The sequence below is a fragment of the Centrocercus urophasianus genome, unplaced genomic scaffold (assembly GCF_019232065.1).
Source record: "Centrocercus urophasianus isolate 14NV4802_14NV808 unplaced genomic scaffold, USGS_Curo_1.0 seq_10, whole genome shotgun sequence".
Lineage (NCBI taxonomy): Eukaryota > Metazoa > Chordata > Aves > Galliformes > Phasianidae > Centrocercus > Centrocercus urophasianus.
In genome coordinates, this window is record NW_024884142.1 from 101,681,419 (window position 1) to 101,707,102 (window position 25,684).

Below are 25,684 nucleotides of genomic sequence, written 5' to 3' on the forward strand. Positions count from 1 at the left end.
CCGAAGGATGGTTCATGTACCAGGCTGGGGGAGGGGGAAAGCCGTGGCTAATTCAGGAACCAGAGTGATGAGAGTCTGTCTGTCAAGGGTTCTCCAGAGAGCAATTCCAAACCCTTCAGTCAGGCAGCTGCCTGGAGCAGCTAACTGCAGGCACCCCACTCCTACTGCAGCGCTCAGAGAGCCGGCCTGCTGCTGCTGTTCATAGGCTGAGATGATGCAGTTAAAGGCCTGAGTACGGAGCTCGGAGGAGAAGTTCTGTCTCCATGGTTTATCTTCTAAGAGAAGTACGTTCAGAAAAACATCATATGGCTGGGACAGTGACAAAGGGAGAAAAAAGAAGTGGGTCTGCTTTGTGTGATACTGCTAGGAGCTGTTAGATACAAACAAAAAGGAGAAACAGTTCTGTGTCACAAGGGGAGCGCTGGAGTGAGAGGAGGACAAAAAGAGTAGGACGGTTGTGAGAGACAGGACATGTGGCAAACAGAGAGGGTGGAAGGCAGAAATAACGCCTAGAAAAGAATATGGAAGTGATGAAATAGAGAATGAAAAGGAGCTACCTTTCTGTTGGACATCATAGTTACCTTTCTATCAGATGGGGCCCAGCTTTTCTTTAAAGGTAAAAACAGACATGTCTGTCATTGCGAGGAATAAGGCAGCTGATAACAAAGACAGGATTTCTACTAAAACTACTTATTGTGAATGTATGTAAATTTTTCTAAGGGGTGATGAAAAATACATTTTGCATGAACAAAAGGATAGTGTCTGGGGGAGTCAGAGCAGAGATGAAGAGTATGCTCCATTGCTGCTGGAGACCTAAAGAACCAGCTGCCCTGTCCAGCTAGGAGGAGGAACACGATGCATATTTGTGCTGCCTGTGATGAACCAGAAGGCAGAAAGTTACACAAGTTGAAGCGACACATCAAACTGCAGATTATTTTCTAGGTTTCCAGGCTTTATTCACAAGAATACTGTAAAGACTTAAATATTTTAACATTCTGCAAAGAGAGTTAAAGATAGACAAGAATTGCAGCTGCTCAGGAATAGACAACATCTTTCAAGGGTGTTTAATCAAACCTGTAGTTATGCACTTAATACACATCTGCAAATTCAAGAGTTAAGATTTGGTCAGAATTGTGCTGCTTTCTCTTGGGTAGCTTAAATACCTGGATGTTATCTTTCTCTGCTTGATGGCTTGATTTTTATTTTTAGTGCTTCAAATCTCACTCATGTAAATACTAAGGTTGTTATTACTGTTTGGGTTTTTTTTTTTGTCCCCTGCAGAAAGACACAGGAAGAGAATTACCACCACTCAACCCCCAAGCATCATTCTTTGAGTCCAAAAGGAAACTAGAGCAGCTCTTAACTACAGCTCATCCACTGTCTTTGCAAGAACCTGGTCTTTCTGTACCCACAATATTTAGGCTCGCGTTTACTGAAGAAAGATACCACTACAGTATAGCTATACTTGTACTTTTGTTTCTGATATTACTGTCCTTGTATTTTCTTTGATGCCACTGTTTCACTGCCTTCGGTGCAAGTGCGCCGACGTCCCCCTCATGGTGCTTTTCTCAAGGTTTCTTCACGGAAGATTTCAGTGTCAGGGGCTGAGAAAATAATTTTGTAAAATAAAGCTGTAAATGCACACCCTTTAAAAGCAGGTTCTTTTATACCTTCACAGTCTGCACCAAAAAGTTGTGTATGTACTCGAGTACTGCTGGGGGTTGTTCTGTACTACGAATTTGGGGATTTTTCAGAAATGAGTTCTTTGTTACAGACAAATTTAAAAAAAAATCATGAAAGATTGCAGCATGGTATTTAGTTATTTTCAACACCAGTATGTTGACATACGAGTTATAACAACATCTTTAAGGATTTTCTCAACAGCATAGGTAAATACTGATGCATTAAATGCAAACTTTTCCTCTCTTTGTCCTGCTGGGTAAAGGGGAGAGAAAAGCTGCAACTGCTGTTCAACAGAAGACTGAGATAAAGGCAAAAACCTGTAACGAAGTAACCACACTACTTTGTTCCAGCTCCATTTCCATCATACTTCCTTACCTTGTTACAATATGGACATTCACCAAAGATGACATTAAAGCTCTGTCTGCTGGAAGGAAGACCTTGTAGCCACTGCAACACAAATAACATGAAACAAACGTAGATTTTAATTAAGTTTAAAACACACCCCTTATCAGAGTTTTGCAAGCTTAGTTCATCTGGGATGCACCTGACACAGTGCAGGTCAGGTCAGTCTGTACAGCCACACAGTGAGGAAGGTTCACTTCCACACTGAGCTTGTTTTACTCCAGGCTGTTCCAATCACAGTGGCTTTTCTAGCAACCCGTATAGGAATTTGCTTCATTTGAAGCTGTAGGTGCACAATGCTGATTTTCTACCACTTGCCAGTCAGTTAAGCCAAGTCTGTCCCATTAATTCCTGTACCTCATACAGGCAAGCCTGATGAAAAGGTTGTCCGCATCGGGGCTCGTCGCACACTTGATCTGGCACGGCGCCGTGGAGGCGGTAGGCATAGCAGATTCCACAGTCCTTGGTGAAATCCTGAAAGCACACCAGCTGAGGTTTGAAAGGAAGAAGGGCTGAGACAGAGAAACATTTCCATCTATGTTTTTTGTTTTGCACCTTATTTGGAATCACTAAACATTGCTGCCTTCGACATCCATTTTTTTGCTTTATGGTATTAACAGTGAGAGCAGTTGCCAGATGTACAGGACTGCTGGGTTGCATTTTATCCCCTCACTGCATTACAGCTGGTTTGACAAGCATTTTCATACTTGGGCCCCACGGTTTCTTTTTCAAACACAATGATTTGTCGTTACATTGAGATATCAGAAACAAGACCTTGCAGTCAGATATTAATTTACAGATTTCACGAGTGAAAGCCAAGCTGGGAATCCAGTGTTACAGCATTGTCAAAAATTAATTCCGAGTTTATTTGAAATGCACCCGTATTTGGATGGCCTCTTGTCCCCTGTAAGCAGCTCTACCTAATTAGAACGTAAGTCATCAACATCCATAACAGAATGTTTGGATTTTCCACATCTCATTAGCTCCTCTGGAACTTCCTCTTTCCCTTTTAATAGTGAAACCTATTATTAATCGTCCTGCTGCTATGAGGGCCACAGGAAAGCGTGCACCTCAAATCAAAGGTTAACAAGTACTGACAATTGTTGCTTGAAGTTCAGAAGTCCTTATGACAATATATTACTCCAATTACCACTCTAAGTCTCTGACTTTCCCTGGCAGTTATAAAATGACCGTTTAGATTTTACTTACTCAGAAATAACGACTGGTCATTAACAAAAAACAACTTACACTTTTTTCTAACACGGCACGAGATGGAAAATCAATTTCTAAGAGGTCTTTCAAGTTTTGTAGTAAACTAATTTCTGGATCCCTGCAAGCGGGGAAAAAGGGAGAAAAAAGTAAATGGTAAGAACAGCAAATACCATTCTGTTTTCACACCTGTATCACTAAGGATGCTTACCACAAGTGCATGTTGTTGTTCAGCTTAGTTCTCAAAGGGTTAACCACTGCAAACAATACACACACATGGTTATATATCCTTATGATCCCCTTCTGTCACTTGCCCGATTCTACCCCTTCTACTTCAGCAATAAAGGGCGAGTCGTATTTGTTGGTGATCATTTTTTGGGTGGTATTCTCTTTTTTAATGACTTAAGGCAGCTAACTCAAGGATTGCCCTCAGTTTTAGAAACTGATCGTGCTGGCATTTAAAACACCAGACTGATGAATTTATTTCCCTTAAGAAGTTGGCAAAAAAGCTGTGCAAAGCAGAGTGCAAGGCTTAAATACTTCCAAACACCACTAGGACACATGCAGTAGATTATTAACTTATAAAAAGAAAATGGTAGTAAAATATAAATAGAACTGCATAATCATCAACAGGACATAAACCGTGCTAGGAAAGCACTAGGAAAAAATGGCATTCAGCAAACATCAGGCTGCAGATTTATGCTGTTAAAAAACAGTGACTGTGTCAAACCCTCCTGTACGCACAGCCTTGTTCCTGGCTCCACTTCATGCTTACCCAGGAGCCTGACACAGCTTTCTCTGGTGCCTGCTCACCAGAGAGCAGATTCTAGAAGAGAAACAAACGTTGCCTGTCTGCTGCCTTACCATGATCTGCTCCAAGGAAGTAACACTCAGGGAGCATCTTTGGATGCCTGGGATCCACCTCTACGTTCACAGAAACATTGCTCCCTACAGGAAGGAAGTCAGACATAAGCGGAGCTTTTCTTTGCAATCAACTGCTTGAAAACAGAAACATTAGCTTAGAAAACATTTATAAATTAATGAATTCAGACTGCCTTTAATTGCTGCAGATAATTGGAAAGTTGGTACAGTTCAGTTCAGTTTCAAACAGCAAATATTCCCCGTTATGTGATACCCTAAGAGCCCCAAAGGATTTGCTCAAAAATGTTCTGGATCCAGGTTAAAAGCCTTGCAGCACATTCTCTAACAGACAAACAAGTGAAATCCAACTTCTTTTTTTCCTAATTAACAGCTGCGTTAGGCTTGACCTTCTTGAATAAATTGGAAGGAATTAAATCGAAATCTAGCCTTCACTGAAGATCGTCTGTGACTGAAAACAAAGGCCTCAAAGCCTTTCACTGCCCTCCACTGACCTGAACTTTTTGAGGCTTTCCCTTCCTTCTCATTGGTCTTTATCAGTACGGTGGTGCCAAGACAAAGCCAGCCTGAACCAGAAATGTATTATCTGATCCACTGTGCTCCAACCAGCTGCTGACCTCAGTCCCCCCCGTTTCTCCCGTCACCCCAATGAAGGAGCTGCCTCAGCACCACCAGCAGCATTCCTGCCCCACTCCGCAGCTTTCAGGGACAACTTAGATCTGCTTTGGTCCATTGTACCTTCTCAGATTTCTACAATACGCAGTTGGCATTTTGGATTTAAGCTGAGAATCAGAAATCTTTTCAAAGATAACATTTTCACCTGTACTCCTAACCTAAGACTTTGCTAAGTTTCTCCTTTGCAAGTACAGGACTCCTTACTCTATATACACCAAGACCTTGAAGTGCCACGTGTCAGCATATGAATTAAGGAACTTCCTCAGATTGTTAACATCGTATGCCTCCAATTTCCTCTCCTTTCTCTGTCCTTTCCACCTGCCTCTTTGTCCTCTCTTTCCCCCTTTGGACTGCACTAATTCTCCTTTCACTCTACCAAGACAGGGACAATCTAAAACAACAATCTACTGAAAAACTGGAATTTGTGAACGAGATCAGGGATTCTTCTAAGCTCTGTTCTACAAACACTGATTTTCTAGAGCTGTCATGCCAGTTCTCTTTGTTCTTAAGAGTTACGTGCAGTAACATGGAGATGAAACTTGCATTTTGTATTTAACATAGAGAACTGCTAACAATTCCATAAACAGGCGCAGTGTTCAGTGGAAGTTTGTCTTTAATACAAAGTAAGAGTTGTGTTTTACTGTTTTTAAGCCTTCTTCTTCCTGACTGAAAAAGCCACCACCTGGTTAGATAAGCAGAGGAAAAAAAGCATGCTGAGTTTACTTCTAAAACTCATGCATTCCTTCCAGTCTGTGTGTACCTATGGCGATCCTCCTTGCTGTAGCACCCCTGGCTGGATTTTCTGGCTCCAGTACCCACGTCTTCCCATCAATTTCATCCATGGTGTCCCAGAATTCTTTCAGCGATTCCAGAGCTGCCAGGAACTGATTGTGGATGGTTACTAAGGAGTCCTGCGAAAAAAAGAAATTTAAAGATTTTACGTGGTTTATACCTATGGCAATACAGAATATTAAAAAACAACTGCTGTCATTTAAGCAGCATTAAAATCTAGCACGCCTCCACTTAGAGTATGGTAGACAAAAAAATGCTGGACCTTATATAACAGCACTTTTTAATCGAAGCAACATAAAGTAGACAACTGTCTTCAGCACAATTTCTCCACTCTTGGTACTTCCAGCACGTTGTGATAAGCATACATCAAAACTGATTGGAAAACTGGTGACAATTACAAGGTAGATTTAAAAAAAAAAAAAAAGCTATGATACGTAGCTAAGCAATGTTATAAGAGTCCCAAAATTAAGCAGCATAAAACCTGGGACATAACATCATGTTTCAAACCGTGCAAATGCTGCAAGAGAAAGAGAAACCATGCAATATGCAGAGGATTACACTCAAAGGATTTCAATATGGAGAGTGGAATAGGCAGAATAAAAAAACCCCAGTCATTATACAGGACAATACAGAGAACAGCAATGCAAAAGAAGTCTTTTAAACATTGCTGAGCAAAACAGATTAATTCTTCTAGAGGAAGTTTTCAAAATAGAGGAAATACTTAGGAGTCCAGCTTTCAAAACGCAGATGCCAAAGGGTGCAAAATACAAAGAAGAATTCAGGGAGCCAAAAAAAAGAGGTGAAGAATGCAATAGAAAGCAGGAGTAATGCTCCATCCATGCTTTGATCCAAAGTAAACCTGTGTCTGGTATAAGATGGAATGAGCAGAGAAGCTTGGAGTGCCATGAACAGAGCCCAGAGAACAGCAAGCACTCCACACACAGCTTCACGTGGACACGCGAGGCTGGGATTTGGGAGTGCTGAATTTGGGAGTACTGGAAATGACTCACACAAAACACAACTGAAAAATCAGATGCATGAGTAAAAACAAGGAATGACAGAACACTGACACAGGCTTCTTCAGCTACAATAAAGAGATGGGAAATTAAGAAGATGTGACAAGGGTCACATTTTAGAGATGCTTTGGCCCAGGAGCCAGACAAGTTCTGGGTGTGAAAAAGAAAAAGCAAATTAAATACTGCGCTCTAAAGAGGTATTTTTCTACAAATAGCACGAAGCTTGCATGCACCACTCTCCTTTAATCTTTTAGTAATTATGCTCTTTCACCAGAACAAAAAGTAGAAATCATACATATATATATATGAGATGAAAAAAATGTTGGTTTTTTTAATATACCAAGTTCTCATATTTTAAGCACACATATTCCAGAGAGAAACAGAGCAGCTTAGAAATAAAACGCTACGTTTTTCCCTGCTGTTATTAAATTAAAGGAGGAAAGCACTTAAGCAGAAAAGTGTGAATACTGCCAATCTCGAGACGTAACGCTTATTATCTTTAAAAGCATTTTGTTACTTTTATAATACCTGAAGTGATATAATAGTGTCAGTCACTTAACCACATCTTAGAGTATAATATCTTCATCTTAAGTACTATTATTTCCAGTATTTTAATAATTTTCACACAGTCCTGAAATGTGATCTTTTGTGCTCTGATGACACTTAAATTAATAGCATAATTTTCTGGTACTTGCAACAGTTGCTTTCCATTTTGATTTTTTACATTTTTCTGTATCACATCCAGATAAATCCTCTAATAATCATTTTTATCTTTATCTTCTGGGAATTCAAAGGGTTTCACTAGAAAAAAGAAACATCAAGGGATTATAACCCACAGATAAGTTTTAAAATCCAATTAATTTTAATACTAATTGTAATTTTTCAATGGTGTTCCTTAAAAAGGTAGTTAAATCTTTTCTTAAACGCACTGTTCATTTGATCTTATTTGCATGCTTCATTGATGCTGCCAGCTGTCTCCTGCTATATACAGAAGTGCATCTATAGGTATTTAAATCCATCACACGCTTGTCATGCAAACCATGAGAACTGTAGCACTCCTTTTTAGTTGATGAACCAACTGGCTTCAGAAAAGCGCCGGGCAATAACCAAGAAGACCATCGTGCTTTTTTTTTTGTCTGTACTACACCAAGATGGCTGCTAACAGCACCACAAAGTGCAAACTCTGTTTCTCAGTAACCTCTTCACAAGCACACTACAATTTTAATGAAAGAAGTCAAATATTCTTTAAAAAAAAAAAAAAAAAAAAACCAACAAGACACCATTCACAAAATCACTGTTGGCTGCCCACCTGACTCTAAAAACCACCAACAAAACCAATCTGGTTTCACTCCACCCTCTGTAATTATTAGGTTTCCCTGCCCATCAGGCAAAGCATACAGTATAAAAACATAAAGAATCTTTCACAACAGCTTAAAACAAAACAAAGATAATTTTATGTTTAGAATAGACCCTGCCTATTATTTATAAGTACAGAGGCCACTGAGCCTATGGCTAGAACGGGGCTAATTCACAGCTAACAGAGGCTCAGAAATCCTGCTGCGAAGCCTCGATGCAGTTTGTTGTACCAGTGGGTGTGAGAGTCTTCTCTACCTGGGTCACATGCTATTTCTTCTCCTCCAGTCAGCATCTCTCAGGTTTTTCATAGTTCAGATTGTGAGTGCAGAAAGCAAAGGATACAGTTAGTACAATTAGTACAATTAGTGATGACAGCCAGCTCTCCCTCAACGAAGCACATATCCAGCCTCACCACACCAGCCCTCCCAGGCTCTGTCAGACAGAAGTCTGAGAGGTGTTCATGTCACACATGCTGCACAGCCCTCAGGACTGAACGGTTCCTGGTTTGGAAGTATGTGATTCTGTGATCTGAACTTCTGAAAACAAGTATTACAGAGACTGGGTTATTTTACAAGACAACAGATGGAGGCGTATCACCTTCACATCACTGACACAGAACTCCCCATCAGTCTTAGAGATCTGATCCCATTTTCAGCTTTTGTGATATCAGCATCCTCCATTCATTGCAGCCACTGACAGGAGATGAATCACTTATTCTGATCAGTGAAAATCCGGACCTATCAGATATGCCAGTGATACTCTGGACCTACCTGGAGAAGAACACATTCTACTGCTGCTCCTGTTACTCCTAAGCTTTGAGTTTCCTGCCTCTCCCCCCACCAGCCTCACCCTAACAAATAGTCTTCTACCTAGGAAGAGTCTCAAGTAGTTCTGCAAAATTTGATCCTATTCTACTCTCTGCTCTCCCATCTCCATCCCATCACCAGTCCTCATGCTAATTCGTCATTCCAACTCAAAACACTTCCTCCCCAGTCACTTCAATTAAATGAATAAGAAGGAATAGGGGGAAACAAGTCACTCTACTCCTGGTTCTTAGTTATGGAGCTAGAAACTTGAAGGAAGTGCTACATGATACATGACAACATTCCTGACAGATCTCAAATGCCTCTTCCAACTCCTGGATGGACTAAATACAGTGAGAAGGCTCAAATTAAACACAGTGCATTTGACTAAAATTTATAAAATCAAGAATAAAGCCTGGTGGGGTTTCTCTCTTTTGTTCTGTTGAGTACTTTTGTTGTTGATGCTGGGGTTTTTCCTAATTCTTCCTAACATAACATTTGCTGACCCTTAGAAATACAGTAAAATTAGAAGAACCACAAAGCCCTCTGAACTGAAAAGGTAAAGTAGACTGAGCTATGAATGCTGCCATCTGCCTCCTGTGTACTCCCAGATAAAGAACCATTTAATAAAGGAGCAGTTGCTGGCTGGCAGTGGATCACCTGTATTACCTCAGTAATTTACCACTCTTTAGATTCCTTGGGGCTGCTCTTTATTTCACACAAACCAAACTTGAACAATTTTCTTCCTCCTTAGCACAAACTAAAGTCAGACACAACACTCTTTACATCTTTACAAAGCGTCAGCCGTTACTGTTTTTTGTATTGATAGATACACAGAAAGCAGATCTGTGAAGCTCCTTTGCTAAAAAAAAAAAAAAAAAAAAAACAACCAAAATTATGCCATGTTTTACTGCGTTTACATTAAAATAAGCAAATAATCTCATTCATATCACTATACTTTCTGAATTTTGTATTACTGCATCGTTGGCTGGCTGTGTGACCTCATTAGTCATTAATTTCCACTCTCCTGACCTTCATGTAGCAAACCAGGTGGGCAATGGTCAGTATAGAAACAATATCCTGATGTGAGGGCAGCAGAATACAAGTGTGCTGAAATGCAGAACCACGCTGACAGTTCATACCGAAATCTGTAGACAGAACATTTATTGGGTAATTTAGAAAAAGAATATAAGTGAAATAAGTAGATGCTCTTGCACTTGTCATTGAGAAGCACTCTGCATTTATTTGGCACTGGGAACAGTAGCGGCAGCAGCAGCATTGCCCTTGGTGCTGATTTCTTACTACTCTAAAATGTCTCCTCTGAGCCAGAATGCACTGGCTGTTGCTGATCATGCTGTGAGACACCTGCACTGGCTACTAGGCTTGTCATGACGCACAAAACCCTACCATCTTCAGCTTGACATTGTGCAAGTTATAATTATTCATCCAAATGAATATGTCAGAGCAGCAGCAGCAGACCTCTCATCAGAGCAAAAGAAAAATACATCAAAACATTATCAACCCAGCAGGAAGACAGGGACCATAAGGAAAATTACCCATTTTTAATATGGATGCCATAAAGCCATGTCTATTATTATACCAAATAAAAAAAAAAACAACCAACAAACCAGCCACCCAACAACCCCTCAAGTTTAAAGTCCACAAGCACTGAAAAGAACCCCAAACAGGCAACAGCAAGGGGAAAAAGTTCAGCAAAATCTATTACCAGAAACCTAATTATATTTTCTTCCACAAGAGTTTACATTACAACAGCACAATTGCATATTTGTCAGTTAAGCCTTGTCAGTTTTTACATCAAAGATGACCAAGAAATATTGAAGTTCCATTAAAACTTCATAATATTTTACTGGTAGATAAGTACAGCGTGCTCTCTTTCCTTTTAGGTACCAAAATTTTTAACCACTTGAGAACCTGCTAAAATCAGCTACTGCTGTTGTTTCATCTTTATTTAAGTTTAACCCTTACCCTCCCACGATGCTCACTTTAAGAGTTTCAATGCACTTTGAAAATAAGCACAAATTTAAATAGTGTGAGGAACACAACATTTAGGACAAACATTCTTTTTCCCCAGAAGTCACACTCAGAAGATCAGCTTTGACAGCAGACTGCACACCTCTCCCATCAGAAAGCACAGGCTGTTGCTATTTGCCTCCACGGCACAGCAGACTGTCTGCAGCTGAAAGCAGCCTCTTATGATTTCAGAACAGTCCTGAGTGACGTACATACATCTATCACTTGTGTTTCCAACCACCCCAGAGGTAATTCTAACTGAGTGTCATATTTGTTAAGATCACATTTTTTATTTTCCTGTAGAGTCATATTAATATATTTGCTCGCATCTTTTAACTGGTCAAAGCAGGTTGCTTTTGTTATGTTATTCAAGTACATCACATTAAAACCTAACGTAAAGCTGGTAGCTTTGTAGTAACTAAGAGTACACCCAGAGCAACACCTGTCAAGGATATTTGAAATGCTTTTAATTTGAGGTAACATACACTGCAATGACATAAAAATTAAGAAAACGATATTAGAACTGCAGGTAACTCCAGAGGTAAGAAACAGCATTTGAAATCCTGCCTGTAATATTAGGAAAACATATTAGTGCCACATATCAGTAAAATTTAAGGAGAAAAACAGCACCTATTCAGATTGTTCAAAACTGCACCAGGGAATCAAAAACTAAAATAAACACAGCTTTTATTTGCAGTGGTTCATTCTTGAAGTTACTTCCTCAGGCTCCCAAAGTGGATCTGAGGTGATGCACAGAACCTCGAGCTCTGCATCTCATCTGAAAATCATTCTGATGCAATCACTGGGTCACGTCCCCCACACAAACTTAGCAGTGTCAACATGAGCTTTACTGATGGGCAGAAATCATCGCAGGAGTTAGAATTATGAAATGCTATCCGTCACTTGAGCAAAATCTGTTTTTCTGAATTAAATGACATCAAATCTCAACCACTTCCTAGAGATAATTCACATGAACTTGCTTCTAAAGTGGTCACTTCTAGATCCATTTCATCAAGGACGCACACTCCATTAAGGGAGAGTGAGAAATGAAATAAAGCAGGAGACAAAAAGACAACAGCTTACACTGACAACTGTTAAATTACAAAATTTGAATTCTCTTGAGTATTTTCTTGGTCTTTCGGTTACAAATGAAGTTTTCTTATGTCGTGGAAATCATTCAGGATAACAAACTGAGGGAGCTGTGGTTTTTTGGTTGGTTGTTGTAGTTTTTGGTACAGCAGCCACCTTTGGGTGGTGCTTCTCTGCATAAAAAGCTTACTGTGCACAGCATTTCCTAATATTTCTGAAGGCTTGAAGTTCCAGCTGTACATACAGCTCGAGAGAAAAGCAGTACGAGTGCAAAGCAATCAACACACAAAGTACACATACATGAAAAATGCCTTAAAAGCAACCTCATAAGGAATACAAAGTTCAATTTTACATTCACAGAAGCAGGCCTGTAAGTAAAAAGCACACAGTTTTAAAACTGAGTTAAAAATGAAGTCCAGTGCATCATTACCACCTACCTTCATATGTCTCAGTTATTGAAAATAAAGGAGAACAATAACAGCTACGTGGGTTTACCTGTGGCATCCAGGAAATGGCAAACTGAACAGGAAAATCCACAATGCAGTCTGGTGGCTCAGTAGGATACTGAGGGAGAGAAAAAAATATATACAGTTCTGGTTTTGGTAGTTGTTTTGTGTTTTTTTTTTCAAATATGATTAAAGTCAGACTGCTACTCAGCTGCCAAATTCAATAATGAAGTTTAAGCACTTGATACATCTTGAGAACTTGGCTCCCAAAGGAAAAATATGGAAGGCATTTTCAGAAATACTTATAAATGTTAATTCTCTTTTAAAGAAGAAATCTACACGTAAAGAGTTCTTGTGTATCGGGCTTTGAAGGAGGCAGGAGGATCACAGCTTCCTCTTCACGTCTTTACGTAGGCAAATTAAAAAAGAACTTCAAAAACAGATCACAGAAAGAAAAATAGAAAATATTTCTTGGCAACTTGATGGCATGTGCTGAACAGAAGCGTCCCCCTTGCTCCTCAATTGCCTGTAGTGGATACAAAAGTTTAAAACAAAACCAACAAAACAGAAGAAATTCCCCGAGGCAAGGATTAATTGTCAACTGAACCAGAACATTTGCTGAGATTGGAAGTGCTTTTTGTTTTGAAACTTAATCAAAGCAATCATGAAGACAAAGTTAAAACTAACAGCTATTCTCTCCACCTGACCCCCAGATTAAAAGGTATCAATTAGGAAGAAAAAATACATTTAAACAATTGACTGTTTTTTAATAACTAAAGGCTAACCCCAATCACTGATCATTCATTACACTTGTAAAAATACTGCAGCTCAGCTTGCCACTCTGAGATCTGTGGAGAAAAATGTATCCTCTGAAAAATAAAGCAGGGAAAGAAAAAAGCCCACTTTGTTACAGATAAACACCTATCCAAAATTTTATTCACCTGAGAAGTTGCCTCCTTTAGTCCTATGCAACATTTCCAATGCAGGCAGTGACACACCAGGAGGTATTGCAGAAGTTGTGCTGCTATTGCATAAACTGCTAACACCAGAAAACAGTTCAGAAAACCTTGCTTGAGCAGACATACAAAAAGGTCCCAACTTCCTCCCTGAATTAAAGGCACATGAAGCTTAACTATGCTGCTTCCCATAACCATCCTGCACTCACAATAAACCTCCACACACAGATATCATCATCTACCAGACATCCAGCAATCAATGTAATTTCTTTTTTAAAGTGCCCTTACATCATATACAGTGTCATTCTACAGGAACTGGTTCCCAGTTGTTCTTTACAAAAGAGCAAAAAAAAAGTATATCTTTCCTAGAGCATCCATTCTGCCCTGCCTTGATGTTAACAATGAAGTGGATTCATGCATTTCACAGAAATCTGTTTAACTTGCACTTTTTAGTACGCCTTCACTTGTAGCTTTCTGTCAGATATCTGCTTTCTGAAGACGACTCCTGCAACTTGAGCACTGTGTGATTTGCTATTTTATCAAACTGGAGGCAGACAAGCTAAAAAAACAGCAAGAGAGCAAGAGAACTAACAACTAATTTGGACAGGAGGCAGTTACAGTTTAGGAAAGTGTACCCACAAAAGCTGTCACAGTTTCTTTTACTGTAGCGTTCGCGTTATTTTTCATGAAATGCTTTAATGCTTGCATAAAAATAAACTTGTTTTCAATGTAAAAAACTTTGCCTAAAACAAACAGATCAGTTTCTGCATGGGATTCATTTTAGGACTGCCCTAGTTAAATATCAGCAGCATTAACCAATTAGGTGCTTATTTTCTTGGTAAGTAAATTCACTTTGTGCATTCTTTTGTATGCTGCCTTTGAACAAGTGGTTGCAAACAGATCCTACAAACATTATTAAAAAAAAAAAAAAAAATTACCTTATCTCTTTAATGCTTTTCTACCTTGCAGTGTGAAATCCTGTATAAAGTAACATGATGATTCTGCAGGAGACAGTATTTTACAGCACTATCCCACAGTGTATCAGCAGCACCATACACACAGATTGGTATGGTAGAAATCCTACTTTTCAGAAGAATTTAAGCAATTGCTAGAGCAAAGATTTATATACTGTATTTTGAGCATGCAGCTGATGTTATCTAGAAAAAACATTTTCAATAACCCTCGCCAAATCATTCACTTAATTACTGTCAAAGCATCTTGTTTACTACACGGCATGCAAATTATTGCAGTAGCTATTAGAGTTCTGAAATGGCAAGCACCCAACCCACTTCCAAGAACTAAAATATATGAGTTCCTCATGTAACACAACATGAAATCTGAAAAATAAAACCTGATGTATTTGGTTTTGTACCTTGCAAAGACACATATTTGGCTTTCAGAAACCTTCTAGCTTGCTTATTACATTGCAAGTGGAAGAAATTTTCTGCATCAGGCGTTCTCAGGCAAACTGAACTGAAAACTATTTCACAAAATGTAACCTGAGCATTAAACAATGCATCCTCTTATGAGGACAGTCCCAATAATTTACACAAGTCGACGCTGCGTAGCACTGGATCGCACAGACAGCGATGACACGATGCTCTCCATCCTTCCAGACTGAATTTGATTGCCCCACGTTTCCCATGTACTTTATAAATGCAGGTTATAGAGAGCAACCATTTTTAAAAGAGCAGTTCCTGATACAAAGAACACTGAGCCAAGGATAAGTGAAAACCTTTGACAAACTGAAAAGTCCTCCAAGTACATCCAAGCCATTAGGGATGGTAGGCACATTCAGAGGATTATCTGAATACACATTATAACATCATGAAGAATGATTTTCTAAACCACTTGTAGAAGTTTTCCATCCCGAAATCATTGTCGGGGTGCTTATTAACTCATCTCAGTGCATGGCATCTGCAAGGACAAGGCTGAAGCAACCACTCTGCCAGCAACGTGTGCTCAGGGGAGAGTTTAACTCTCAAACTAACCAAAGAAATAGCATAACAAAAATAAGCATGATTGAATTAAAGCATGCTACCAAAAGAAATCTCTTAAAAAGCACAGTCTTCTCAAACACATGAGATATGTATATAAAGGAAAAATCAAACCCTTGTGTCAGCAACATTTCACATATAAATTCTCTCCTCTGGCAAGTTTAAATGCCAGACAGTTTCAAAAGGACAAACAATTGATCCTTTCATCACAAAAATCACTTGAAAAGAAAAATTTGATGATTACTTTTCACAGCAGACAATTTAGATAATCTAGTCTTTTTATTACACCGCATCTTTAGTTGATAGAAGGTGCTTTCTTCTGCTATTAGGAGCCTCAGCCACACACATTTCATTACTATAAAGAAAAGCACAAGTTTTTAGAAGGACAGAAAATGGGTGAGCTTGATTCCCACCATGGTACAGCGATAAGTTAAACAGAACCAGCCAATGCAGAAGTGTAACATTGTTTGACTGGTTTTATCAGGTGCTTGAGCTTTACAGTTAAAAGTGCTTTACTTCAATCTCCATAAGCTGAAGAAAAAGCTTAGGGGCAACAGGCTGCATGCATTTCATTTCTAATGCCATACTAAGTACATGGATAGCAGCTCCCTTATAAACAATGCCAGTACAGCCAGGTTCTTGCACACTAAATAGCCCATAATTTTACCTCTTTTTTTCCCCCCCCATGAGTGTATTTAACAACCAAGTGACAAATTAATTATTTGTTCATTCCTGCGTGCATAAACACATGCATGTATATTTAGAGCACTTTTATTAGTTTTTGAAAACCTATGTTGATAACCAGCATTCCCTGGCAATTCTCTGTTGTGTCCTGTAAGGTAATAATTTGTCTTACATAAAACTAAAAAAACTGCTGCATTTCTATTTCTTCAAGAATACAGGAAGTTTCTGATGATGAAATTTAGTTTGACGTACAGTGTCCAGTTCTTATTCCTTCAAGATTATTATTCCAGATGATGGACCGATAGTTTCCAAATCGTATTTTACCCCTAAGCTGATTTTCTGAAGGTAGCAGCAATGACCATACAATTGCCATCACATAGCCCAGATCTTCATAGATTCTGGTAGGAGATTCTTGTCTTAAAACAAGAAATTCTACAAAAAGTATTACAGTTTGAGTGCAGTTCTAAGTGTTAGGAAGAATTAAAACTTTGCTGCTTCCATACATGCCACGGTTTGTTTTTTTGTTGTTGTTGTTGTTTTGCTTGTTAAATGCTTAAGAATGTCAATTCTGCAGTCAATCTGTCATAAATCTTTACAGCTCAAACAGTAAGACTTGCCACAGAAGCTACATAACATCCTCCAGTTCCTCTTATATGTTTAGTCTCTGGACTGAGTGATAATGTATGAAAGTCTCTAAAATAGCTTTATTAATTGCAGCATCACAAAGTGTTTCTCATGTGATGTGCAGCCTCTTGTAAGACCTTCAGACAACAATAACATATTAGGAATTTTCATTGAAGTTCAAGTCTGAAAATTCTGCATTTTACAAAACAATTTGTAAAAAGCCAACCACCAAAAACCAGATTATTTTGCACGACAGACATGCTATCAGACCAACTCTCTGAAATCCTTACAAATTAGAAAATTCATCTTTTCATGGAAATCTTGAAGTATTTTAACCCATATACATTCACCTTTGCGTTTAACCTCAGAGTGACCAGGTGCTGTCGACCACGAGAGTCCTCAGCCTTCAGCTTGATTGTGGTGAGCCCAGCATCCACATACGCGACTCTGAAAGAGAAAAGCAAGCTCTGACGGGATTTCAAGAACTCCAGTTTGAAAGATCTGTAACACTCTTATTAGTCTGATTCAAATATTCATCAGGGCAAGTCTGATATGCCGAGCATTTCGGCTGTTCTGGATTTACTGCTGTTAATACACCACTGCTTAATGCAGTCATACATCTTGGGGTTATTTACAGTGTGTGTCACGGCTCACGCTGTGGTCAGCGAGCGCTATGTTTCAGTTTTCCATCACTGGAACCTTTGACACACACAGCATGTTCCTGTCAGCCTCTACTTATGTACACATTAAACTTCCTGTCAAATCTTTGATCCATTTCTGCGGTTTCTTACACCGTGAGACTTTCATGCTCTCGATTTGCTTTTGTCTTCAATGAAGCTCTCTTTTGTTATCAATAATAGTATTTTTGAGAATTCGGTGGCTACCGGTTCACATTCTGAAATTGATTTTTCACAAAAAGCAGTTCTAGAACAGGTACAAAATGAGTTGTTTGCAGTGATTCACCTTTGTTTCATGACAGTTTCAAGCAGTATAAATGCACTCAAGCAAGTAGAAAGTACGTACAAAACATAAATAAGTTTTAATACAAAACCTTTTTGTTTAAGACGTTACTGATACGTACTTCCCTAAACAATGAAGATGATGGAAATTATGAAATACACTCTTCCACCAAAGTATGTTTTGCTGAGAGGCTTCAACAGCTGCCAAAAAGGTTGAGACTTATCCCTATACTGAACAGAGAGCTGAGTATGTGGGCGTTTTGACATTGTTACGGCACCATTCGCGGGTGATGATAAACAAGCAGTCTACAGTTGTTACACAAACTTATCACCTAGACTGAATTTCCAGAGCTCAAAGCAAGTATCTGCTAGCTAACCTAAGTAACGTTTTTCTAAATTAACACACACTAGCCCAGTCACTTCAACCAGCACACTGGAAAAAATGTTTCTCTTTCAAGAGCAAATACATACACAGTTGTAGAAGTCTACATAGGAAAAAGTAGAGCTACACATTCCTAGCAGGAGGTGAAAGGAACAAAGTGATCTCCGTAATCACACATGAAAAATAAGGTTGGAAAAAAGTACTAGTGCTACTGAGTGCTGAAAAAGACATTATTTCACATTTAATGCTGGATAATTTAAAGCAATATTACACTGGCCTACAAATTTCTGGGAATATTTTGCCACTCCTCCTGAACAGTTTAAAGAAACAGAAGTCTTGATCAAAATGTAGTCAATTAAATTCAGTTTACCTAGAGAACATTACAGCATTTCTCCTCCAATAGGAACAATCACTGCTCACACCTCATTCTAACTTTACCTCAAAATTATATTACACATTTTTATAAAGATAAGAAATTACTTACAACCCAGGCTTCCATCTACTGTTGCAGATGGAGTTGAAAAATGCCCGGAATGAAAATTCACTGCTGGTTTTCCTTTTTCTCAACAGAATGTAAAAAGCAATAAACTGCCTCCAGGGGATGAAGGAGGATTCAATTTTCCATTTAAGATAAAAGAAAAGAACTCAGTAGCTTACTGGCTACTCATTCTGTAACATCATTCTACCAGTCCCTGGATAAAAAAAAATAAAAATGAAGAAGCAAGTTCTGTACAACCAGGGGAAGCTGGATAACTCTGTAAAAGCCATATGAACTTCTTCATACGACCTCAGAATAGAAGAAGGGAGCTTAGAGGTCATCAAGCTCAACCTCCCTGCTAAAGCAGGTTCCTTACTGCAGGTCTCACAGGTAGGTGTCCAGATGTTCCTGAACATCTCCATAGAAAGATTCCACAACCTCCCCGGGCAGCCTGTTCCAGTGCTTCATCACCCTTACTGTAAGTAATTTCTTACTCATATTCATGTAGAACTTCCTGTGTTCCAGTTTTGGGCCATTACTCCTTGTCCTATAACTACACACCACTGAAAAGGAGTCTGGTCTTGTTAAATTGCCTCCTACACTTTAGATATTTATAAGCATTGATCAGATCCCCTCCCAGCCTTTTCTTCTCCAGGCTGAACAGCTGCTTTCTCAGCCTTTCCTCACATGGGAGACGTTCCAGGCTTTTTATCATCATTGTCACCCTGTGCTGGACTCTCTCTACAAGATCCCTGTCTTCTTTGAACCGGGGAAACAAGAACTGAACACAGTATTCCAGATGTGGCCTCACCAGGGCAGAGCAGAGAAGGAAGATCACCTTCCTCACCCTGCTGGCCACGCTATTTTTTATGTGCCCCAGAATATAATTGCCCTTCTTGGCCACAGGAGCACACTGCTGGCTCATGGCCAACCTGTTATTCATCAGGATCCCCAGGTCCTTCTCTGCAGAGCTCTTCTCCAGCAAGCCATCCCCTATCCTGTACTCATGCATGTTGTTATTCCTCCACAGGTGCAGGACTCTACACTTATTTCTTTGAATTTTCCTTTCCATCCAAACCTCCAGCCTGCTCAGGTCCCACTGAATGGCAGCACAGCCTTCTGGCACGTGAATCACTTCTCCCAGCTTCATACATCAGCAAACTTGCTGAGGGTAGACTCTGCCTTGTCATTCAGGTCACCAACAAAGACACTGAATCAGACCAGACCTGCTCCGACCATGGGGGGAACACAGGCTTCTTAGCATCCATCTAGACACTGCGCCACTGCTCACAACCCTCTGAGCTCCGCCAGTCAGCCAGTTCTCAACCCACCTCACTGCCCACTCATCTTTCTAAGCTTCTTTACAAGGACATTGTGGGAGACAGCATTAAACACCTCGCTGTGGTCAAGGTACACAACACGCACTGCTCTCCCCCCATCCACCCAGTGATGACAACGTAGAAGGCAATCACTCCAGTCAAGCACAATTTGGAGATGTCATCCACACGAGGGTGACAAATCTTACAGAGGTTTAATGCCAATAAGCTACCTACCTGAAGCACTTTCACTACCTCAACTAGTCAGATTATAACACCAGAAGAACCTTTTATTTATTTTACTACTATAAGGATTCACAAGCAAACTTCCCCATCTCAGCAAACTATTTTGTGCCAGTTTCTTCATCTTCTTAAAGTTATATGAGTAACTTCTTTTGAACACTCCAGCTTCAAGAAGGACAGCAGTTACTATAGGAAATTCAGTTAAACCGTAGAACCTATTCAAATGTGACCTTTGTGAACAAGTATTTGACTATGAAAGAATGTGTACTGCACACTAAAATTAGGTCAAAAAATAAAGCCTCCATTATAACAGAGAAAGCGATTATATCTAACAATGGCAGCCTGCCCACTTACAATATTCATTACTGGTTTTACTCTCAGCGGTTGAAGAGGAAAGAGGCATAAGATCACTTCAAGTAACGTCTACAATTTGTTTTTGAGAAACTCCACGTATTCCTTAGATAAGTTATTTGAATACACTTCTGCCATCCCTAAAAGCTTCTTAGCTCACGTTAGAGATAAGGGACTATTACCCTATTGTTTAGATTCTCTTTCAAATAAGAAAATCTTTCAGTTGGATTTGGATGCATTCAGAGATGGATTGGCTGGAGCACAGCCCAAAAATCTTACTGAGAAAAAGTCCACAACAAGCCAGTTTTTGTCTTTTTTTTTTTTCTTCCTCAAAGACTAAAGCTGATAAATAAAGCCAGATGTGTCACAAGGTGTGAGCATTTAATTGAAGAGTGTACTATGCTCAGTGATATGCAACTTACAAATACATATTCTCAGACCTGCTTGAAGAATATGCCATCAGCTGTACCCACCAGCTACATCCTCAATAATGGAAATTACTGTAGCTGATTTAAGAAGGACATTTTAAAGAGGAGGTCTTCAAAACAAATTCCCACTTAATGTTACTTACATATTACTTATTCATACGCAAAAGTGAGAAAACTTAGGACTATTCCTCAACATAAGGCTCTAGAAAAAAAAAAAAAATTACTTCATGTGGTGAAATAAACATGTTAAATACCAGCCAAGATTAAGAAAAAAAAAAGTAGATTTGTCATTCTGAAAGTTCCAACTGCAGACCTCCTGTTTCAAACTTTTGTTTTAGAGAACCTAAAATACAGCTTCTCATTCAAAACTCTTCAATCTTTCATCTTTGCCCCTTGAAAGAAGGCACTCAAATTAATTGCATGCTATCAGTAAAATTAAACACAGTCTACAAATTTATTTTCTCTGTGCCTACACAGAAATAACTGCCTTCAACTCCATAAAGGTTACGTAGATATAAGTCATTCCAAACTCTCTGCTGGAGGATTAAGTTGTTTGATATCAGAGAACTTGCTAGTAGTGACACGTGATGGCAGGTAAAGCCTTCCCAGAAGTCTGCAAATCGGGAAGCATTGCAGATTCCTGAAACATTTCTGCACAGACATTATTTGATCACAACCCCAGCTGCTTTATTTTTATAAGAGGAGATCCATGTCTTCCTTTGAAGAACATTAATTCGACACTCCTACAATCAGCTCATCTGAGGGCCTACCAGATTGTGAATAAATATCATCTGTTTGAACACATGCAATAGCCTAACAAGTTCCCAGATGCAGCTATGTGTACTTTTCTTTCCTCAACAAAGATAAGCATCTTTTGTGATTCACTACTATTTTACTTCCCTGAGAAGACCACCTGAATTTCATTCCCTATTTCATAGATACTCATTTTATACAACAGCATGGTACCCCTCCTGTGAAATCCTGCACTCAGGTGCACTAAGCCAACCTGACCAGGTAACACAGCTTACTCTCTCCTTGTGCAGTAACCAATTCCTTCAAAAGCAACATGGTCCCTGTTTGGGGAGACCCAAACATGGTCTACCTGCACAGCTGAGTCAAGAAAACCCACCAGATGCCTTTCATAGGCCCTCATCTTTGTTTGAACCACCTGGGTAGCCAGAAACAATCAATTTCTCTAGTTTCTCAAGGGCTGATTGTTCTGCAGTTCTGGAATAACAAATTCCCAAAGTCTCTTCTATGCTTTTTTAGTTTTGTGAAGAACCACCATCATGAAGTCAGTTATAATTATATAACTCACTGCATGACTGAAATAGTCAAAAAAAAAAAAAAAAAAAAGCCTATCAATATAGTATTGCTCACTATGTCAATAGTTTGTAGGTCAAGAATCGATTGGTTAGTAGTACAGTCTCAAACCCCAGCTCAGTTATCCAATACTGAAAAATGTGTCATCAGCTGGAGCAGGGTTTTGATTTATTTTTTTCATCCCTTTTTTTTTTTTTTTTTTTTTATTATTTACTTTTTTAAATAAAAAAAAAGCAGCAGGCTGTTTTAAAACTTTTTCTGAACAGGATAAATTAACAAGTTATATGTGAAACCAACACCTAACACATATGTAGGAGGGTATTTGACTAGGTAACAAAATAAACATACTTATTCCAACCCAGTATTTCTAGATCTCTGACAAGACAGGAGTAGTATTCTGGTGGCCTCGGTACATGCAGCTCTTGTGTATTCTTCAAAGCAATTTCCTGTTTAAAAGAATGTTAAAAACATCATTAAGGAAGATTTCAATATTTTTGCATCTACTTAGTTATGTGATTTTTGCGATTCATTCAAAATATTAAACTTATGTAAAATTAACTGTACACTGCATTTGTTTTGTTATAGCCTCCAGCTAAAGCAGACAAAAGCTGTTTGGTAAATTACTTCAGATACTGCTAATGAAAACATCCGCAATTTAAAAAAAAACACAGATGTTGACAACAGTCTTCAGATGCAAATATCAAATGTGCCTCTTTTTCATCTAATAAATTGGAAGCCAAGCATCTTGTCTGAAAGAACATTTCGAAAGAAGGTTCTGTGAAGCCCACAGCTGCCTCCTGAGCATCGCAGCCACATAAGAAAACATGGAATCCCTCATATACAGCCACACACTATCAGTCAAAAAGTTATCAGTGTCTCTGTTTTAATACAATAGGATCCCAGAGTTTGTGTACAGGCATTCATTAGGCAGGTGCCTCCAAAGTTCTATGAAAAACTTCATACCAAGTTACAGAGGAAAAACAACAGAAAAACAAACAAACACAAAGCCACTTGTTGCCCACCTTAGTGTTGCACTACTTGGACTTGAAAAGCATACTTAAAATTTTGCTCACAGATCATATAAAGTGAGATCTGTTTCCAAAACTACAGTAACGAGGAAGGATTACTTTCAAGAGCTGCTGTCAACGTCACTCAGCCTCAGAGCTTTGTACCTGACAGATGTGGAAGACACTACTGAAGCAGCATCAGGAGCAAGGATTTTTTCATTATTATTAAACTTAATTCTACCCTGAGATGCACAATGAAAGTGGATAGTCAAACTGAAAAAAAACAGTGTTCCAACAGGATACAGTGAAAAAGCAAAAACAGCTTGAGCAACCCACTGATATTGTGTAATACTTTTCTTGCATGTTAAAAAAACATTAAAAAAAACCAACACCACAACAACAAAAGAGAAAAAGCACAAGCATCGATATTCTGGATATTCTGCCACTTACCAAGATAGTTTTCAGCTCCACCACAAAACTGACAAGATCTGGACAACTGTGCAACCTCTGGAAGGAACAGAGCATCGTTTTCATATCATAACATCTAGTGGTAAATAATTCCAGTCTAAATATCTACTCTTCTGGTGTTATCAAGCCACTAACAAGGAAAAAAAAAAAAAATAATAATCTCAACCACATAAAATTTTAAATACCTCAATTAAAAAACAAGCCTCCAGTTCAGGGAACCTCAGTGAAAATTAACTACCATCTTTGTCAAATATCATCACGTAACACCTTTGTTACATGACTTGTGAAGACTTCATACTTCATGCATTTATCTGCATTTAGGAAGACTTTTATGGACACTTCAGTTTCTACCAGAAAGAAGAGATGCTTCTGAATTACTCAAAACATTTTCAGTTCAATTTTCTTTAAGAACTCTCAAGAACCACCTACTTCCAGATACTGCACATTCTAAAGGATCCTTGCTTGTCATCAGATGCAGCACATATTTACGCTCCTGTTTCTGTAGCTCTGTAACTTAAGATACTCCAAAGCTGCAACTCTTGTCCTACAAAGCAGCACAAAGTCTGAGAGATGCCATCTGCACATTTGGCAGATGTCTCCTTACATATATCCTGTAATATATCCTGTGATATATCCATAATATCCTCCATGGCTGGAGGGCAGTTATATCCTTGCTCTAAAAGTTTCTTCAGGACAGAGAGGTTTAACTTAGATTCCTTGACTGCCCACAACACAGAATGAGCTACATAAATCAACAACAACTGTGATTTTTTTCCTTTATGCATTATGAACAATTTATTATATATACGGAGAGAGAAATTAAGGAAAGTGTAAGATGTCAGCTGTAATTTATTATGAGTTCTACCTCAACCTTCAAAAATGAACAAAAGGAAAACAAACAAACAGAAAGCCTCACTCCAAACCTTGAATAAAAAGCGACTATTTTCTAATTCCAATCCATCTCACCTCACAGCAGTCTGCAAATACTCAAGCATTTCAAAATAGCACACCTTGCCTACAAGGTGAAATTAGAATTCTTTAACACTTTCAGAATGAACGTGAGTAAAAGCTTCACAAATCATACACACACACACACACACTTAAGAGAATCATCATAGATAGACATCTAACAGAAATGGTTTTAAAAGTAGCATACCTGTTTCAAAATATGCCGATATCCATGAAGGATCTTCTTCAGCTGCCAGCCACACTCTATCCTGGACAAACAGTACTTTGTATTCATTTTAAATTCATACTACATGATTTTGAGAAAGGATCACAAAGTTTGGTGCCAACAACATAGAAGGAATTAAACAATACTTCAAATTTCTTTGAGATTTCATATTCAAATACATTTCAACTTTTCAAATGTCACTATCCACAGCCCATTAGAAATTAAGCCTCTTTTTTTGCTGAAAGCAACATAATTCTTTCAAGCCAATATGACTTCATAAAAAAATACCAGTATTTTAAAACTCAAGCCTGAAAATGTCAGTTACTTATAATGGCATTCTGGCTAGCTGACCTAGAATGTAAAATCTACCTAATATCACTTGTTCACTGTTCACAGCAGGTAGAAGCATAGAGTGGAATGCCAAGAACGAATGCATACATGCATACATACAGTGCACATCCCTAAATACCACTGTGACAAACAACTGCACCAATAAGAGCAGGGCTTTTAAAGAGAAGCTCAGTAATAGCATAGCATTTTAACATCAGCATGTAACTCCTTTAATTTACAACTCTGCATTTTCTGTTTTCCAAATGGTGACGTATAAATAGTTTGATCTAAATAAACATTTTCTCAAGTACACTGACTTATATAAAAATAGCCAATTAATTAAAAACAAAATATTTTGATACAGTTGATATTTATTATCACTGTTTATTAGCATTTATTAACATTCATACTGGAAAAAGGTACCAATTAATACACATATTCATCATTGCTTTTATCAAATATGCTTGCTTACATACACTCACACATCTTTTTCCATATGACTATCTTACCTTGCATTTTTCAGTTGAGAATCTGTTGGTAAAAGTATCCGGATGTGGAAGTCTCTACCCTTGAAAATAAGCAT

The 25,684-nt window shown here is 38.7% G+C and overlaps 2 protein-coding genes across 6 annotated transcripts in view; one reads left to right on the forward strand and one right to left on the reverse strand.

Annotated features, from left to right (window-relative positions):
- VRK2 (VRK serine/threonine kinase 2) overlaps window positions 1–1,806 on the forward strand; it is a 44,509-nt gene extending 42,703 nt beyond the window's left edge. For all 5 annotated transcript variants that reach the window (XM_042827149.1, XM_042827178.1, XM_042827159.1 and 2 more), the window contains one exon: window positions 1,282–1,806. In XM_042827149.1, coding sequence (XP_042683083.1) covers window positions 1,282–1,509 — 228 coding nt within the window. In that variant the 3' untranslated portion in view covers window positions 1,510–1,806. The remainder of the gene's footprint in view (window positions 1–1,281) is intronic.
- FANCL (FA complementation group L) lies at window positions 953–25,684 on the reverse strand. The gene is made up of 14 exons (XM_042821653.1): window positions 25,611–25,684; window positions 24,754–24,814; window positions 23,580–23,636; window positions 22,471–22,568; window positions 16,993–17,089; window positions 13,323–13,487; window positions 12,431–12,499; window positions 5,609–5,759; window positions 4,159–4,242; window positions 3,506–3,551; window positions 3,334–3,415; window positions 2,443–2,559; window positions 2,059–2,130; window positions 953–1,604 (listed from the first exon to the last, which is right to left on the reverse strand). Exons 1-14 carry the CDS (start codon window positions 25,682–25,684, stop codon window positions 1,569–1,571), a joined length of 1,209 nt encoding a protein of 402 aa, XP_042677587.1. The 3' UTR covers window positions 953–1,568.

Coding starts and splice junctions, on each gene's coding strand:
- FANCL (XM_042821653.1), bottom strand. CDS start 25,684: ATGCTTATTTTCAAGGGTAGAGACTTCCACATCCGGATACTTTTACCA. Junction 23,637..24,753: donor ATCGGCATATTTTGAAACAG/GTATGCTACTTT, acceptor TGTTCCTTCCAG/AGGTTGCACAGTTGTCCAGA. Junction 3,416..3,505: donor AACAACAACATGCACTTGTG/GTAAGCATCCTT, acceptor CCCCGCTTGCAG/GGATCCAGAAATTAGTTTAC.